The sequence below is a fragment of the Giraffa tippelskirchi genome, chromosome 4 (assembly GCF_054371585.1).
Source record: "Giraffa tippelskirchi isolate mGirTip1 chromosome 4, T2T-mGirTip1v1.2.pri, whole genome shotgun sequence".
NCBI lineage: Eukaryota > Metazoa > Chordata > Mammalia > Artiodactyla > Giraffidae > Giraffa > Giraffa tippelskirchi.
In genome coordinates, this window is record NC_137278.1 from 7,552,610 (window position 1) to 7,567,341 (window position 14,732).

Sequence of the window (14,732 nt, forward strand, 5' to 3'; positions counted from 1 at the left end):
AAAATGGGTCCAGGCAGGGGGTTCCAGGAAGTTCATAGAAGAGTTTAGCAAGAAGCTGCTGCCATCACTGTGGCCCTGTTCCGCTCTCCTGCTTCCTGCTGCCTCCTCCTCCCCAGCCCCTTCTGCGTCAAGTTTTAACCTGATAGAATCCAGTCTATGTCCCAGGACGTGCAGAGTCTGGGCTGGCAGGTGGGCAAGTCCAGGCTGGTGGCGCGGGGAGGAGCCAGGCGCCGGGAGGCTGGAGGAGCCTTGCTTTCCGCCTCCTCCTGGAGGGGCGGACACGGAGGCTGTGGTCACAGAGCAGTTGCTTCCCAGGGGTGAGCCCAGGCTGACTCTCCACTTGCTCTGTCTCCAGCTGACTCGGCTTGCTCTATTGTCTCTAGCTCACCATGGCTAAACGGCTGCAGGCTCGAAGGCTGGACGGGATCGACCACAACCCATGGTGAGCCAGGCAGGACTGGGGAGGGAGGTGGAGGGGGTCCCCTGGCTCAAGGATAGCAGGGCTAGCGGTCCCTGAGTTAGCAGGGACTCAGTGGTACCCACGACGGCTGCGTACTTGGACTGGGAGGTTTGCAGCCTCAGCCTTTGAGAGGTGACACCCCCCCAGCCACCGGCTTGGGTTTGGGTCTCAGCCTCACCCTGCTTGGCTGTGGCATTTGGGGCTGGTGACTCACCTGCTCTGAGCCTCCAGTTCCAGCTAGGAAATGGAGGTACTTCTGTCTCCCCTGAAGGGCCTTGGGAGGATGAGATGAAATACTGTGTGAGTCACTACCCAGGCACCAGGCTGAGGGCTCCGGGGGGGGGGGGGGGTGTCTTTCATTTCACACTTAGTAGAGAACAAGATAAGCTAAAGAATATAAGAAGGTAAGACATGAGCAGCTCCTCACCAACACTTGCAGAGCTTAACATCTTTTCTTTATTGACTCATTCTACATGTGAAAGACGTACGTGCCTGCTGTCACTAGTGATACAATGGATGCAATCAAAGATGCGTAAGAAAGACTGAATGACCTTCCTTCTTCCCCTTTCTCCAACCCCTGTACCCTGTCCACTCCCCCTTTGGCCGAGAGCACAGAGCCACCTCTGTACATAAAAAAGATATCATTGGCTGTTGTTTTTATCAAAAAAAGGACCATCTTTTTCTTTCAAACTCCCCTCCTGTACAGCATTTTGTGTTTTGCAAAAATCTTCCACCTCCCTCTTCTCTGATGCTCCCTGGTGTTTGGGACGGGGGAGCCAGGACCAAAGACCCTGTGGTGTCTGGCTGACCTCCAGGTTGAGCCCCCCAGGGTCCTGCTCCCCAGGCTGCCCCCTCTGTCCTCTCCGTGAGGCAGGAGGGCAGGCCTGTGGCCCATTTTGCACATAAGGTAAAGTCCAGCCCAGAGGGAGGAAATGACTGGCTGGGAGAGGCAGCTAGAGTCTTTCCTGACTCACAGGGCCAGCAGACTCTTGAACCTGTCATACCCGTTCTACAGAAGGGAAGACTGAGGCCAGGAGAAGCCAAGTCTCAGGCAGAGTCAGGGCAGAGCTGGCCTGGGAGGAGTGCACAGAACAGGGGAGGAGTGCTAGGAGGGATGAGGGCCGTGAGAGGCCCCAGGTTCCTGTGGACCCCAGGGTGGTGGCCTGAGGATCTAGCTCCATTGTCCCAGCCACCATGGAACACCCACCATCTGACTTTGCATCTCAGTTCTGCTTTAGCCACTAGTGTGGCTCTGGGCAGGTCATGGGCCTCTCTGAGCCTCAGCAACTTCATGTCTTCAGAGACCTTATGAAGCTCTGGGGAGAACAATAACCGATTTTAGACATATCTATTGTTAGGCAAATTCATCACCACCGCACCTGACTCCTCTGCCCCCTGCCAACCTGGAACCGTGTGCCAGCCTTTTCATCCAGCCTCTCAGCTTCTCTGCCAGCTTCCCTAAAGAGGTGGCCAGCAGGCAGGCCCAGAAGAAAGGTGGTAGGGGGCCAGAGGCTGCAGATGGCAGGCGGGTGGGACCGCAGTCTGTTCAGGGTAATTCTCCAGGGCCCAACTGTTGCTTCAGACAGAGGTGGACTCAAAAGCCAACTGGGAAAAGCTAATTGGGAGCCATCGGGCAAGTACCCCGAATCCCACCTGCTCTGTCCCCATTGCAACTGAGGAGCAGAACTTGCCTCATAGACTAACAGAGGCGATGTGAGCAAATGTTTCAAAAGTGTGGTGTTGACAGATGCATGAATGGGTCATGAAATCCATTTAGGGGTGCTCAGCAAGTATTTGTAAAGACCAGAGTAGGACAGGACGGGAAAGACTGCCGTGGATCCCACTGGAAGGAGAACGTGGAGTCCCTGTTTGTCTCTCCAGAGTTTGGGATATAAAAGTGATTTCTTACTGTGGATCGTGGTGGAAAGTTCAAGAGCCCCTGGGCTAAAACATGTGACCAGCATGTGACCAGTTATGACCATAAACAGATCAGGATGGGTGCTGATTATCCAGTTTTTTTAGAGCAAGCCCAACTGCCTTGCTCACGCTGCCCTGGAATCGAGCAGAAATCCAGGTTGGGGTGGAGGGTTCTGCTGGTACCCACTCTCTGCTTGTTGCCCAGGGTGGAATTTGTCAAACTGACCAGTGAGGAGACTGATGTTGTAAATCTGGGCCAAGGCTTCCCAGACTTCTCACCCCCAGAGTTCGCCATGGAAGCCTTTCAGCACGCCGTCAGCGGGGACTTCATGCTTAACCAGTACACGAAGGCATTTGTGAGTCTCCCAGCCCCTCTGGGGGCCCCCAGACATGGGCCTCTGCAGAGGTCCCAGGGGAGGAAGGGGCAGCTCTTTCTGGACAGCAGGCCAATCTAGATGTTAGGGTTCATGGGGCAGAGCCCTTGAAATTCAGTACGGCCACAGTTCAGTGTTCACTGACTGTCTCCTTTGTTACAGGCCCAGGGACAGTTCATGGCCTGGGGGAAAGACAGATTTAAAAAAACAAAAGAAAACATGAGCTGGGAGATCATGGTCTAGTGGGAAAAGCAGATCAAACAACAGAAGCAGAAATGAATGGTAGTTGATATGCTGTGATGGAGGAGCTTGGGGTCCTTGGGAGCACAAAAGAGGGAATGAAACCTGGGAAATCAGGGAAGGCTTCCTGAAGGAGGTAACACATTAAGCTGATGATTTTTTTTTTACTCTAAATCCAGTGTCTGTGGAGTAGGAAATGGCAGCCCACTCAAATATTCTTGCCTGGAAAATTCCATGGACAGAGGAGCCCAGTGGTTTACAGTCCATGGGGGTCTCAAAGTGTTGGACATGAGCATATATACAACAGTAAAATAATTTCCATGCTGTTTGTAAAAAAAAAAAAAAATCCAGTGTCTGTAAAGAACCACAGAGTAAATATTTGCCAGCCCTGGAGCAGGTTCTTAAACGTTGGTGTGCATTTCACAGCCTGGGGGAAAGTGTCTTCCAATCCCACCACCCAGAGTCTAGCACTGCCAACAGTGTGCTACTTTGCTGAGTGTTTAGACTTTTGAGCTTTTAACTTTTAAAAATATTTATATAAACACACACATGTATCCACATGTGAGATTTGTGTGGCTTTCTGTTTTGTTTTTTTATTGAAATATAAAGTTGACTCTCTGCATCATGTGGCCAAAGTATTGGAGCTTCAGCTTGATTTACAACTTTGTGATAATTTCTGGTGCTCAGAAAGTGATTCAGTTATAATATACATATATCCCCATTTAAAAATATTCTTTTCCATTATAGTTTATCACAGGATATTGAATATAGTTCTCTGTGCTATGCAGTATAACCTTGTTTTTTTTGGGTTTTTTGGCTGTGCCGCTCAGTAGGTGGGATCTTAGTTTCCCTACAGTGGAAACAGTGTCCTAACCAATGGATCTTAAGGGAAGGCCAACATTGTTTATAGTATGAGTCCATTTGTGTTAAAAATCACAAATCTTTTTCTAGAAACATATGACCCACCAAAATTGAATCAAGCACAAACAGATAATTTGAACAGATTGATCACTACAAGTGAAATAAGAGTCTGTAATTTAAAAACTCCCTGCAAACGAAAGTCTGAGACCAGATGGCTTCACAGACTGATTCTGCCAAACATATAAAGAAGAATTTATATTGATCATCCCCAAACCTTTCCAAAAAATTGAAGAGGAAACACTCCCAAAGACTTTCTATGAAGCCATCATCATCCAGATACCAAAACTAGACAGCACCAAAAAAGACAATTACAGGGCAATATCTTGATGAATACGGATGCAACAATTTTCAACAAAATATTACCAAACCAAATCTAACAACATGTGAAAAAGATCATATACCACATCCCTAGTTCACAAGGATAGTTCAGCATAGGCAAATCAGTGTGATTCACCACATAAACAAAAGAAAAAACAAAAAACACATGGTTATCTCAATAGATGTGGAAAAAGCATTTGATGAAATTCAACATCCATTCATTATAAAAACTCTTACCAAAGTGGTAATAGAGGAAACATATCTCAACATAACAAAAGCTGTCTATGACAAACCCACAGCCAGTATAATACTCAGTGGTGAAAAGCTGAAAGCCTTCCCACTAAAATCTGAAACAAGACAAGGATGCCCACTCTCACCTCTTCTACTAAAGATAGTATTAGAAGTCCTAGCCACAGCAATCAGATAAGAAAAAGAAACAAAAGGTATCCAAATTGGAAGGAAAGAGACAAAATTGTCACTATATGCAGAGGATATGATACTATATATAGAAAACCCTAAAGACTCCACACAAAACTACTAGAACTGATAAGCAAATTCAACATTTATATACAATGTTATGGAACTTGTTTATTTCACTAAATAGTATGATAGGGGCATCTTTCCATGTCAAAATAGCCTCATTCTTTTTGATGACTGCATAGTATTCCACTGACTAGATGTGCTATAATTTATTTACCCAGCCTTGCACTGATGGTGTGGTTTGGCTATCTCACTATTAAGCAATGCCACAGTGAATATTTTGTGTGTACACATAGGTGAGCATTTATCTCAAATCACAAGAAGTAAAACCAGAGAATCAAAGGGTATAAGCATTTTAGCCTATGATGGATATCATCAAATTGCCCTCCAGTAAGACTCACATTCCCATCAACAGTCTGGTCTCAGAGCTTGCAGGAAAGTTCATTCTTTTCCTATCAATATAGAACATCAAGTTTTCTTTCATGACTGCCCTCATTATTTCATTTGGCTATATATCTTTGTTTTATCACTTCTTTATGTTGCAATGTTTCTCTCTTGTTTTCTAACTTTGCTCATGGAATATTTTGATGTATAGAAATTTTTCATTTTCATATGGTGAAATCTGGTTTGGTAAATTATTTAGTTAAGTTCCAGACCTTAGGTTTCAGTCCTTTGGCCTAGCCTGGAATGTTTTATAAGTGTCCTCAGCAAACAAGCATATAGATCCAATATTCCTCTCGAAGTGAGGGGTTTCCACAGCTGCAACATAAACTCTTAGTTCTGCACTTCAACTGCCATGACCTTGGGTAAGTCATTTCCTTTCTCTGGGTCTCTTTTTCCACCTGTTAAATGATGGGAATCAAGTAATGTCTCTCTTGCAAGGCTGCCAAGAGGATCAGATGGCACGAAAGTCCTTCTTAAACTTAGAGTGAAAGTGAAAGTCGTGTCTGACTCTTTGAGACCCCTTGGACTGTATAGTCCATGGAATTCTCCAGGCCAGAATACTGGAGTAGGTAGCCTTTCCCTTCTCTATGGGATCTTCCCAACCCAGGAATCAAACCCAGGCCTCCCGCATTGCAGGCAGATTCTTTACCAGCTTAGCCTTAAGGGAGGTCTCTTAAACTCTCTTAAACTTAAAGGGAGGTGTTTAAAGCACGGAGTTGTTGCTGTTTTGAGGGTTCCATCGGACTGTCATTCATGAAGGCATACACTCTGTCTGGTTTCCCACCAATCCCAGCCCTGGGTGGTGAGCCTGGCACAGAGCACACTTCATGGCAAGGGGTGATGGCAGAGATGAAAGAACCCACCCCACAGAAGCTGTCTTGGCCCCCAGGTTTGCTGCTGGAAGATGCTAGAATTGCATGAGAGTGTCTGAACAGGAGGGTGGGCCCAGGCTGAGCCAGGCACCTGACCCATGCTGTCCTGGCAGGGTTACCCACCCCTGACGAAGATTCTGGCCAGTTTCTTTGGGAAGTTGCTGGGACAGGAGATAGACCCACTCAAGAACGTGCTGGTAACCGTGGGTGCCTACGGGGCCCTATTCACAGCCTTCCAGGCCCTGGTGGACGAAGGAGATGAGGTGAATGGGCAAAGCCTGGGCTGGGTGGGGGTGAAGGGTCCGGGTGGTGCCAGCACCAGCTCATCTGATCTTTGTACTAGGTTATCATCATCGAGCCCTTTTTTGACTGTTATGAGCCCATGACATTGATGGCAGGGGGTCGCCCGGTGTTTGTGTCCCTGAAGCCGGTGAGGACGCTGGTTGGGGTGTGGGTGGGCAGAGGGGTCCAAGGAGTGTGCTGGGTTGAACTGGGGGAGGTGGGAAAGAAGGAAGGAAGTGGAGGAGGCCAGTTTCTCCAGGATGGAGGGAGAGGTGTCCAGAGCTCCAGAGGAGAGACGGTGGAGACAGATGCCTCAGGGGAGGAGCCTAATTCCTAGAGATGAAAGTCAGGGAATAAGTATTGCCACCCCCGCCCCCCTCCTCTTGCAGAGCCCCACCCAGAAGGGAGAACCAGATTCCAGCAGCAACTGGCAGCTGGATCCCACGGAGCTGGCCAGCAAATTCACATCTCGCACTAAAGCATTCATCCTCAACACACCCAACAACCCCCTCGGAAAGGTACCTGAGAGACCTCCTCACGGGCACCCCTCCAGATTGGCTTGTGTCCCTACTCTGTTACCCGTGTGCTGCCCTGAGGCCTCAGTTTTCTTATCTGTGAATTGGGAGAGCTATCTGCGATGAGCTCTGAGGATCGAGGCTCCTGGGGGTCCCGGGGCCTGGGGCAGGGATCCCCAGGAAAGGTGTCAGCAGTAGTGCACTGGGCTGGAAGCCTCTATTACTTCCCCACAGACCTGGACCCGTGACTTCACTGCTCCTGTTTTTCTCATCTGTAAAATGGGAACATGACAGAACCGATGTCAAGGAAGACCCAGTCTTCCACCTGTGTTTCTCCTTTACTGTCATACCATTATCACACTCACAAAGCTTCTGACACCAGATAGGTGGGGTTCTTTTTTTCCCCACACTAAGCAATTCTGTGAGACCAGCTGGGTGTCCCACAAAATTCAATTCAATTTAATTCAGTGCTGACACTGTCTACCTGGAGCTGGTGTCAGCTCCCACTAGTGAAGGGCTCAGTCTGACAAGGTTGCCCCCCACCCCACTTCAGACACCAATCACAAGTCAGTTTGTCACCTGTGCTTCTGACCTGTGACTGTAGATCTGAGATGCCCAAAACCCCCTCTTCAGGTTCAATTCATTTGGGTGGTTCACAGGACTCAGGGACACACCTACTAACAGTTATCAGTTTATTAAAGGAGATAATAAAGGATACAGATGAACAACCCAATGAAGAGACAAGTATGGCAAGGTCTGGGAGGTGCCCGAGAACAGGTGACTGCTTCTGTCCCTGTGGAGTTGGGGTGCATCAGCCTCCTGGTGCCCACATGAGCTCATCCACCTCTGCAAGCTCCCCAAACCCCATCCTATCGGGATTTTGATGGAGGCATCAATTATCAACCCCATTTCCAACCACTCTCCCTTCTCTGGGGAAGTGGCAGGAAGTGGGATATGGGAGGGGGCTGAAAATTTCAGGCTTCTAATCATGGCTTGCGTGGTCTTTCTGGTGACCAGCCCTGATCCAGGAGCCCACTTAGAGTCACCTCATTAGAACAAAAATGCTCCTAGTGCTCTTATCTCTTGGGAGTGTACAGGGGTTTCCAGAGTCCATGTCAAGGTCAGGATCAAAGACCAAAGATGAGTAAAAGATGCTTCTAGTGCTCTTGTGCGTGCGTGGTCAGTCGCTTCAGTCATGTCCAGCTCTTTGCGACCCCACGGACTGTAGCCCACCAGGCTCCTCCGTCCATGGGATACTCCAGACAAGAATACTGGAGTGGGTTGCCATGCTCTCCACCAGGGGATCTTCCTGACCCAGGGATCGAACCCACACAGCTTATGTCTCCTGCATTGGCAGGCGGGTTCTTTACCACTAGACCACCTGAGAAGTCCTCTAGTGCTCTTACCACTTAGTAATTACAAGGGTTTTAGGAATTCTATGCCAGAAACCGGGGCAGAGACCAATATAGATATTTTCTGTTATCTCACAACTGACCTCACAGGGTCACTGTTGCAGGGATAGGAGAGGGCAGAGAAGCCCTTGGCACCGGCTCTGGCCATGTGCTCGCATTGCTCTGAGCTGGCATCTCTGGTGGGGGATGGTCCCTGTAGGTGTTCTCCAGGGAAGAGCTGGAGCTGGTGGCCAGCCTGTGCCAGCAGCATGACGTGGTGTGCATCACGGACGAGGTGTACCAGTGGTTGGTCTTCGATGGGTTCCAGCACATCAGCATTGGTGAGCCAAGCCGGCCAGGGTGGCCCAGTCCCCCGGACCTTTGTGGCAGGGCCTTGAGCCCGGTCCAGTGTCAGTGCAGTTCTGGTGATTAGGACCAAGGGGTATGGATCCACACAGGTCAGATGACCTGGGGCAGTGACTTCACCTCTCTTGGGACAGGGGAACACAGTGGCAGCTACCTTCCAGGGTTATCATGAGGAGGGGCCTAAATAAGTCTTGGAAATAGCTTAGTGCAGGGTGGAGTCCGCAGCGCTGAGAGCCTGGGTCCCTGCTGGGAGCCAGGCCCCACTCCGTGCCCCCACCCCCGTCTCAGCAGCCGCTCTCTTTGATCTTGGGCAGCCAGCCTCCCTGGCATGTGGGAACGCACGCTGACCATCGGTAGCGCTGGCAAGACCTTCAGTGTCACAGGATGGAAGGTGAGGTAACGAGGGTATGGGGGGCCCCCTCCCTCTGCAATCGTTGGTGGGAGAGGCTGGCCTGGGAATCCGGAAAGGGTTTGGCCGGGCCCCCAAGCGCCTCACCCCCTCCCTGTGTTCTTGGTCCAGGTGGGCTGGGTCCTGGGTCCGGACAGCCTCATGAAGCACCTGCGTACTGTGCACCAGAACTCCATCTATCACTGTGCCACGCAGGGCCAGGTGAGGGGGCGTGGCTCTGGGAGGGAGGGGCCAGGGAGGGGCCAGGGAGGGGCGGGACAAGAGAGGGGTTTGGGCCAGCTTCAGGGTCCCGCCACCCCTGACCTGCTCGCCGCGCCCCCCACCCGCCCCCACGCCCTCCCCAGGCCGCAGTGGCCCAGAGCTTCGAGCGGGAGCAGCTGCTCTTCGGCCAGCCCAGCAGCTACTTTGTGCAGTTCCCACAGTACATCCAGCGCTGCCGCGACCACATGATACAGAGCCTACAGTCCGTGGGCCTGCGGCCCGTGATCCCCCAGGGCAGCTACTTCCTCATCACAGACATCTCGGACTTCAGTAAGTGGGCCCGGCCAGGCGGGGCCAGGGCTGCGGCCCTGGAGGCTGCCCAGGACTCAGCACGTCCTCTGTCCCCCAGAAAACAAGATGCCCGACTTGCCTGGAGCGGCAGATGAACCCTATGACAGACGCTTTGTCAAGTGGATGATCAAGAATAAGGTGGGCTGGGCCTCTGCCAGGCCGCTGTGTGTGTTTTACAGGCTGTGGACTGCGAAGGGTGCCTGACCCCGGAGCTGATGGGCCAAAATCCAGCCCGGCCTCTGCCCTGAGCCGTGGTTCAGGGTTGTATCCATTTCAAGCAAAGGGGAGCCTGTTTTTAATGTGCTCAAATAGGCTTTGTGGGCTGGCAGGAATTCCTGCCTTCTCAGGGCCTCAGTCTTCCCATCTGTACAGTGAGGAATTGGCCCATTAACTCTGAGGTCCATCCAGCTCAGTGCTACGATTCTAAGACATTTCTTCTACGGCTCTGCCCTGACCTGCCAGGTGATCCTCCTTGCTCTCAACCTCCCTCTGTCCTCAGTACATAAAGAGGGACTTGGAATGGTGCTTTGGGATGTTTTACTTCTGACCTTGACACAGCATTGGGAGGTGCTGCGTTGAAGCTAATTCTCTTTCTCGTTCCTCATCATGGAACCCCTCCGACCCCCTGAGGCCCCCCAGAGGCCTGCCAGGCTGTGGGACCGTTGAGACATGGGCTTCCTTCTCCCCAGGGCTTGGTGGCCATTCCAGTGTCCATCTTCTTCAGCGTGCCTCACCAGAAGTTCTTTGACCATTATATCCGCTTCTGTTTCGTGAAGGTAAAGGACAGGCCTCGGGCGGGCAGAGCTCCCCAAGCCTTCCCAGGCTTCCTGGGGAGAGGGGTAGGACTGGTCTGTGTTGGTGCAGGATGAATCCACGCTCCGGGCCATGGACCAGAAGCTGCACAAGTGGAAGGCTGAGCTCATGCCCTGAGGTCGTGACGTCAACCCTAGGCCCTGCCTGGTGCCTGCAGACTCTGCGAGGCTCTGTCTTTGTCCAGCTCGCGGCCATCCCCAGGTGGCAGGTAGATGGTACCAGAGGAGCCCATCTCTGTAACACAGAATGATCACGGGGAAGAGTCCTGCTTTTGGTCTTTCAGGAGTCAGGAGCACTTCCTCATTGCGCATGACTCTGTTCCTGTCACAGAGATGAGGGAGGCCTGACCGGGGCCTCTCCCTGGTGCTTCCTGTGCTGGGCTGAATGGTCTTGGTCCCCTCTCCGCTTCCTAGGCTCAGCTGGGACTCTGAGGGCAGACTTCAATAATGTACTGGCCTTGGTCCCAGTCCTGGCCCCAGCCAGGCCTCAGACATCCTTCCCTTTCCTTATCTACATTTGTTCTTGGTAAGTTGTATTTAGGCTTGAGTCTTGAAGCCAGTACTTTTTGCCCATAATAAAGTTTTAAGCTATTCCGACTCTTATCGGCTGCTTCTCTCCGCTTCACATCCTGGTGCTGATCGCTGGCGAGGGCTCAGTCAGAACAGAAGGCACCTTCCACCTCCCTGAACCTCAGCTCCCAGACTCTCTTTGTACAAACGTTTTGGAGCCTGAAGAAGGGCAGGGACTTGGGATTTGTCTGAGGTCACCTAGTTAGTTAATGATAAAATCAGGCCTCGGGGCTCAGATGGTGTGTGTTACCATTGTTGGGTGTGTGTTGTGTGTGTTGGGGGCCTTAGTTAAGTGTCTAACAGGAAAGATACAGACAATCAAGTCTCATAAGGATCAGAGTCCAGGCCAGGAGTGCCAGGGATTGCGTAATTAGAACAATAGGGGAGGAATTTCCCTGGTGGTCCAGTGGTTAAGAATTCGCCTGCCAATGCAGGGGACATGGGTTCGATCCCTGGTCTGGGAAGATCCCACATGCCACAGGGCAACTAAGCCCATGTGTCACAACTACCCAGCCCACATGCTGCAGCTGCTGAAGATCTCGCGCTCTAGAACCCGTGCTCTGTAACAAGAGAAACCACCGTAAAGAGAAGCCTGCGAGCCACAAGGAAGAGTAGCCCCCTCTCACAGCAGCGAGAGAAAGCCCGCACGTAGCAATGAAGACCTAGCGCAGCCAAAAACAATTAAGAAACAAAAGAATAGAAGGGCAAAGGAATGTTTCCCCGAACATTTATTGTGCACCCCTGCTTGCCAGACACCTGGATGCCCATCATCTCATTAAACAGCCTCTGAGACAGGCGTTACTGTCTCATGTTACAAGTGAGGAAACCACTTTGGAGATCTGGTGACTAGTCTGAGGCCCTCTGGCTGGCAAAAGGTAAAGGGGGAGACCTGATCCCGGGAGTGCGCCTCCCACTGGAAAGCAAGGGAACTTCTGAAATCATTTTTGGAAAGGTGTGCTGGGTGCTTGTCTTGAAGTTGCATTTGCGTAGAAAGCTCATGGGTTTTGCTCATATCATAGATTTAATTGGGGGAGCTGATGGGAACATACAGCATAATAAAATGTATTGGGTCTTTGTCTTGGTTCCTGGCACAGAGCTCCTAAAACCCTTGGATTTCCTGAGTGATAGTAGTGTCTTTTGTTATTCCAAATGAACCCCTTCAACCATGTATTTTTTTAAATAATTTTATTTACTTATTTTTTAATTTTTGGCTGTGCTGGTTCTTCGTGCTGCTCAGGCTCTTCTCCAGTTGCGGGGAGCAAGGACTACTCTCTAGTTTCGGTGCTTGGACTTCTCATTGCAGTGACTTCTCTTGCTGCAGAGTACAGGCTCTAGGGATGCAGGCTGCAGGAGTTGTGGCTCCCGGGCTGAGTTATTGCTCGGCATGAGGGACCTTCCTAGATCAGGAATCGAACCCATGTCTCCTGCATCGGCTCGTGGACTCTTTACCACTGAGCCACCACGGACACCCTCAACCAAGTATTTAAAAGGTCAGAATTTTCAGCTCCAACCCCAGACCCCAGGGAGGGTAAAGGACTGGCCACTGAGTTCAGTTACATGGCTAATGATTTAATCAGTTGTGCATATGTAATAAAATCCCACATAAAAACCCTGAAGTGGGACTTCCCTGGTGCTCCCAGTGCAGAGGGCTCAGGTTCAGCCCTTCATCAGGGAACTAGACCCCACGTGCCGCAACTAAGAGCCTGCGGGCCTCAACTAAAGATCCTGCATGCGGCAACTAAAACCCAGCATAGCCAAATAATTTTTTTTTAATTGGTAAAAATTAAAGAAAAGGGCTTCCTTGGTGGCTCAGTGGCGAAGAATCCGTCTGCCAGTGCAGGAGACCCAGTTTTGATCCCTGATCTGGGAATATACCACATGCCACAGAGCAGCTAAGCCCATGCACCACAACTCCTGAGCCTGTGCTCTAGAGCCCGGGAGCTGCAACCCGAAGCCCTTGCAACCCAGAGCCCATGCTCTGCAAAAAGAAAAGCCACCGCAATGAGAAACCCGTGTACCACAATTACAGAGTAGCCTCTACTCACCACAACTAGAGAAAGCCCGAACAACAAAGAGCCAGCACAACCACAAATAGATAAAAAAAAAATTTAAGATAAAGAAAAAAGCAACCCTGAATCAATGAAGCTCAAGGAGCTTCTGGGCTGGTGAAAACTTCGATGAGCTGGTAGGGTGGCCCATCCAGAGAGGGTATGGAAATTCTACGCCCACCTTTCCACCTTAGTCTATGTACCTCTTACATTGGGCTGTTCCTGAGTTGTATCTTCCATAATAAAACTGTAACTGTAAGTATAGCGCTTTCCTGAGGGCTGTGAATCGTTACAGCAAATTATCGAATCTGAATGGGGTCAAAACCACCACTCCCATGAGGTGGTCATGGGAATGCCGGAATTTGCAGTCAGCCAGGCAGAAGTTGTGGGTGACTGGGCACCCCATTTGCCACTGGCATCTGAAGTGGGGGGCAGTCTGTGGGCTCCCTTAACTTATGAGATCTGTGCCAACTTGTCAGAATTGAATTGAAGCTTAGGACACCCACTTGGTGTCAGAGAATTGCTATTTGAAACATATTGGTGTTGTGACATAGGACACTCCACTCTCTCCCTTTCCAAACGACTTTGTACTACTATCACTGTTCCAAAGTCAAGATTGTGAAACAATACAATTCAGAGGCTCAGGCTTGGAGCCCCTTTGCCGTACTACACATAGACTAATGATAAGAAGGTCCTCCAGAGCCAGAGGAGAAATTATGCTAATAGTTTTGAGTACTAAGGTGTTTTTTTTCTCCATAAACTTCTCTCTCTAGTCATGATCCAGCTAATCATCATTATAGATGACTAAAGATGCCCATTTAAAAGAAAGAAAGGAAGCCAGACAGGCAGGAAGAAAGAAAGAAAGAAAAAAAGGATTTCTTGGATAGAACTGAGGCAGAAGGCAGATGGGTCCCAGGCTAGGTATTTGCAACGAGGTTCCTGTTTACATTTCTTGGGGCAAGAAAAAAGTGGACTTCAGGCAGAACATATACATGTACACCCCTTGTTTGCATTTTCAGAGATAGGAGATAGGTAGGCTCCAGGTTAGGTATTTCCAACCAGTCTCCTGCTTGCTCTCCAAAATGGGAGTAACAACTGAAACAGGGTAGATAGCCAGGCTTTCTCTCCTGAGGACACCATAAGATAACAGTCATGGCAGGAACGGAGAGCAGCTAAACCTTGTTTGAGTAACGAATCAAGAGGCCAAATATTTCCCATCCTTGGGGCAAGGGAGACATTGCACATGGGCAGAAAGGCTCCCAGGGGATCAAAAGTCAGGGGATGCCAGGCCATAATAAGTAATGCTTCTTTATTCCCAAAAGCCTCTGTGTTGAAACCCATCTTGGAAAAAAGTCGTGCACACATGTTGCCTAGGGCAGGGCAGGTGTGGAAAAATAAGTCAGATTGTTGGCCAAAGGTTAACAAAGACCCAGAAGAACCGCCCTGTATGAGTGATTTAACCACCTTTTTTCTGGTTCCTCCTCATCAGGGAGGATGCCCACACACTTTCTCCCCAGGTCCCCCTGTCTTGTCTTGCTTCTTTCTTAACTAAACAAATGGTTTCTCTGTGTTCTCCCACTTGTTGTCTATGTCTCTAATAATAAACTTTGTACCCATTTTAACAGTTTTTGCCTCCAGTGAAATATTTCACTGGAGGCAAGAGCCAGGGAAAAATAACCTCTAGCTCTTCCAGCCCTTCCTGGTCTGGTGGCAAGGATTCTTGGTATCCATCTAGGCCACCAGGATGGAAACACTTTTGCC

The 14,732-nt window shown here is 50.0% G+C and overlaps 1 protein-coding gene across 11 annotated transcripts in view; it reads left to right on the forward strand.

Annotated features, from left to right (window-relative positions):
- Positions 1-10,951, forward strand: part of KYAT1 (kynurenine aminotransferase 1) — a 37,049-nt gene extending 26,098 nt beyond the window's left edge. For 5 of the 11 annotated variants that reach the window (XM_081586860.1, XM_081586856.1, XM_081586855.1 and 2 more), the window contains 12 exons: positions 384-442; positions 2,583-2,733; positions 6,140-6,289; positions 6,370-6,456; positions 6,698-6,826; positions 8,435-8,555; positions 8,895-8,971; positions 9,101-9,190; positions 9,334-9,520; positions 9,600-9,679; positions 10,231-10,317; positions 10,406-10,951. In XM_081586860.1, the coding sequence (XP_081442986.1) occupies positions 384-442; positions 2,583-2,733; positions 6,140-6,289; positions 6,370-6,456; positions 6,698-6,826; positions 8,435-8,555; positions 8,895-8,971; positions 9,101-9,190; positions 9,334-9,520; positions 9,600-9,679; positions 10,231-10,317; positions 10,406-10,471 (1,284 nt within the window). In that variant the 3' untranslated portion in view covers positions 10,472-10,951. Of the gene's footprint in view, positions 1-26; positions 190-355; positions 443-2,582; positions 2,734-6,139; positions 6,290-6,369; positions 6,457-6,697; positions 6,827-8,434; positions 8,556-8,894; positions 8,972-9,100; positions 9,191-9,333; positions 9,521-9,599; positions 9,680-10,230; positions 10,318-10,405 lie in introns of those variants that run through there. The other 6 variants (XM_081586858.1, XM_081586864.1, XM_081586857.1 and 3 more) reach the window with 5 other exon arrangements.
- The last annotated feature ends 3,781 nt before the right edge of the window (positions 10,952-14,732 follow it).